This window comes from Lycium barbarum, chromosome 7 (assembly GCF_019175385.1).
Source record: "Lycium barbarum isolate Lr01 chromosome 7, ASM1917538v2, whole genome shotgun sequence".
Taxonomy (NCBI): Eukaryota; Viridiplantae; Streptophyta; class Magnoliopsida; order Solanales; family Solanaceae; genus Lycium; species Lycium barbarum.
This window is the reverse complement of record NC_083343.1, coordinates 105592137-105595685: the sequence shown is the minus strand read 5'-3', so window position 1 is coordinate 105595685 and position 3549 is coordinate 105592137. Positions and strand designations below refer to the sequence as shown.

Genomic DNA, 3549 nt, shown 5'->3' with positions numbered 1-3549 from the left:
CACTAACAATTTCAGCAGAGATATATTTTCAGCCTACAAAAATCTGGATATAGTTGATCGTATATTCTGACAAGGCAGTTCTCCCCTTCACGGAATGCTACATATTTAAGCTAAATCCATATTCGAAGTTAGATAAAAGGATAAATTTTTTACACAAAAGCTTTTCCCATTGTCTGAATCGTCCTGTCTTCACAGCAACTTCATGCAACAATTTGGTTCTTGCACTTGCTTATGGCCCTTGGAGCTGCAAAGCAAGAGATTCAATTAAGTCATTGAAGCCCAGTTTTAGACTAACAAGTAAAAAACATTCTACTCCAACGATCCATGTACTATTCTTAAAGAGGAGTACAAGATGGTTTTCCCTGACGCAAGGGGACGAGTTGTCATATGAAATTGCAGATGGAGGGCACGAGCGAATGGCACAGGCACAAGATATCAAGGATAGGACATACCTAGTCCAATTGCCTCTGAGCTTTTCATAATCCGCAGTCTCTTACATGTGTCTATGAACATCCTAATTCAACATCCATATCAACCAATAAGTAGATGCATAGACGACGAATTGAGCATTTAAAACATAAATTTTCCAATTTAGATCCTAACAAGATGAGCTGAGACAGGGGAAAAGATAGATGTAGAACAAGAAATGAAGTAAAAAAAAAAAAATGAAGACTCCAAGCCAGCAGCTATTGTTACATTCCAATAACAGATGGCCCCAATGCCAACCCTCCAAATAGAGGAAAATTGACAAGCAAAATCACTTCATCCATTTTTGAATCATGAAAAAGAATCTTGGACGAAAAACTTACTCCCAAGGAACATCGCCAACAAGCATCCAATCACCATCCTTGTCTTCATAAGTCAGCACATACTCAGACCCGTCAAGGAGATCCATCACGTGACTTTCACTAAGCCCCTCTTGCCCAGGAAGTCCACCAGAGTGGCATTGACCTAAAAATGATTATAAAAAGTATGTATCACTGAGATGCATACATGAAACTAATGCTTTTCAGTTTCAATGTTTCATAAGATTGTGGTGTTCTACAGTAACAAGTGATGAAGCTGATAGAGAGAAAAGGTAAAAAAGAGGCTGCACCCCTCTGAATGAACCTAAGAAGCATGCTATCAAGCTTCATACTACATATGGAGTAATAATCAAATTCTTAATTTAAAGGAACAAACAAAGAAAAGAGAACAGCATAACAAAGATAATGTATTGATTCCAATAAAGAACACTGTTATCCTACTAATCACAGACGTAACGGAGTAAAGGAAGAAAATGAAGAGCAAAGATGGGAATTTGAAAGATGACAATTTTTGGTTGCTCCAGCCAAAAGTTATGCGCCCAATTTGAATGAAAATAGCAGATATTTTTCATGTTGGAAATTTGATTGCCTCCCAAAAACATTGCATGAGGTTTTAGTCTTTACATTATATAAAGAGAGATTTATACCAATGGTAAAGCAGCTGAACATTTTCTCAAGAGCTGATGAGAGCTCTGCATAGTTGGTGTACGTGTTGACATCGACTTTTCTCAGGTATGGAGCACCATCCATGCTAACTTTAACATAAAGACACTCTCTTCCTGATTTTCTCTCAGTCTCATTATTCGTCGACGAATTGGAGGCGAGGGTGTTCTTGCGGAATGATCTAATTGGTGGCCATCCCACAACTTGTGCCCTAATACACAACATTACAGTAATCCAGTTATTCGGCTAATAGTAGAAATCCATAACCAAATTATACAAGATGCAGCAACAAGACTCAATATATTCATGCTATTTGTAAGGATATGTGGTCTAGAATTACAAAAAGTAGCAGGGGAACAGGTTAATTTCATCCCTTCAGGCCTCTTGCAGTGACCCAGCAGCAAAAAGACTCGATAATATTATCTAATTTACAATGTGAATTGGAACATGAATCTTCAAGTTTTATTAAATAAAATTTACATAAATAGAAACCAAATAAAAAGTATTAACCCTTCAAAATATCTAAAAGGCATATAACAAATCACAATGTACGAAAAACTCATGTGACTCTCCAAACAGTAACTGTATCACATAAAGTGGGATACACGGAGTAAATTATTAAGTGAATATATTTGGTCTTGGTACTAGAAAAAAATTAGCAGGGGTACATTAGAAAAAAATTAGCAGGGGTACATTAGAAAAAAATTAGCAGGGGTACATTAGCATCTTGTAAGGGTAGAGCCAGGCCTCAGATTGCAAGTCCATCCAATTCAATTACACACACACAAAAAAAAAAAAAAAAAAAAAAAAAAAAAAAAAAAAACCTATGTCAACAACAATAGTTATGCCTTGATTCCACTCCACTTGAAACTCATTAAATACAATATGCTATGGCACATAACTCTTTGTAGGTCACAAAGACTGTTTTTCTCCCCATTTTTTCCTATCAACATGCAAAACAAAGTACCAGACAATTTATAACAAGAAAAAGGCAAACTTACTTAGAAGCATGAGAAACAACACCATTTCCATTAGCTGGAGTAGACTTGTTTTCTTCAACAGGCTTTTTAGCTTGAAGACCAGCCTTATTATCTTTCTTAGAGACATCAATGTTATAAGAAAATCCCCTCTTCAAAGGGGTAGTATTCCTATCTTCCAAATCTCTGCCAAAAAGAGACAATCCACTTGCTTCTTTTCTCTCTGGTGACCAAGAACCTGGCAACCCAAGTCTCAACTCAGTCTCCTTTAGCTTCATAACATTATTTTTTTCAAGATCCTCACAATCAGTAGGTGATGAAGATGAAGAAGAAGTAGTTTCTGATAAACCAATGTAATCATGTTCTACTGGTATAGACATGGACAAATACAGCTTAAAAGAAAAGGAAAAAAAAATTCACAAGAAAATATTGAGCAAGTGACAGAAAAAAGCAACTTTGGTTTTGGTTCAGGCCATTAGGGGTTTTGTTGATGCAGAAAAGAAGCTTCTTTTGGCCTTTCTGTAGTCTTTTTCTTTTGTTTTAAGTTTTTGGGTGCTCCAATTAAAAAATGGCAACAAAAAAGGAGCAACTCTTTGGAATAAAGGAACAATAGTTAGTGACACAGGGACAATTGTTCCAAATGCTTATCTGAAAGACTGAAACAGTAAAGACAAAGACAGCAAAATTTTAGCAGGAGGTTAAGGAATTCTTATGGAAAGAGAATAAGGAAAAATCAACTAAACTACGATAAAGCAGGCCTTAAATATATTCAACTGGTGCATTTATTGTTAGTATTACTGTTATTATTCTTCAGTTTAATCATTCAAGTTTAAAATTCTTAGCAAGTAGGTCCATTAAAGAAATATCGTGTTCGTTATCAAAAGATTCTTTCTTAAGGTATTCAGATTTCAAGAGTTAAAAATATTTTTCGTTGATCTTAGTTTTTCATATGAATTTTAAATATTTTAAATTACTAATTATTATTTTTATAATATTTTTTACGTAATTTTCAAATATATAGATTTTTTTTAAAAGACTTAAAGTAGTATATCCGAATTTACGATCAAAATTAAAGAAGTTGACTCTCGAAATCCAAACTATAT

General features: G+C 34.6%; 1 protein-coding gene across 1 annotated transcript; it reads right to left on the bottom strand.

The window, feature by feature from the left end:
- Nucleotides 1-3165, bottom strand: LOC132603692 (auxin-responsive protein IAA27-like). Its single transcript, XM_060316859.1, has 5 exons — nucleotides 2471-3165; nucleotides 1454-1680; nucleotides 810-951; nucleotides 453-514; nucleotides 1-244 (listed from the first exon to the last, which is right to left on the bottom strand). The coding sequence occupies exons 1-5, from the start codon at nucleotides 2824-2826 to the stop codon at nucleotides 201-203; spliced, it is 831 nt and encodes a 276-aa protein (XP_060172842.1). The 5' UTR covers nucleotides 2827-3165; the 3' UTR covers nucleotides 1-200.
- Between the last annotated feature and the right edge of the window lie 384 nt (nucleotides 3166-3549).

Excerpts from the sequence above, each read along its gene's own strand:
- LOC132603692 (XM_060316859.1), bottom strand. The coding sequence starts at position 2,826 with ATGTCTATACCAGTAGAACATGATTACATTGGTTTATCAGAAACTACT. Across the intron at positions 952-1,453 it reads GTTCAGCTGCTTTACCATTG|GTCAATGCCACTCTGGTGGA; the intron begins GTATAAATCTCT and ends AATCATTTTTAG. Across the intron at positions 245-452 it reads CTCAGAGGCAATTGGACTAG|CTCCAAGGGCCATAAGCAAG; the intron begins GTATGTCCTATC and ends CTTGCTTTGCAG.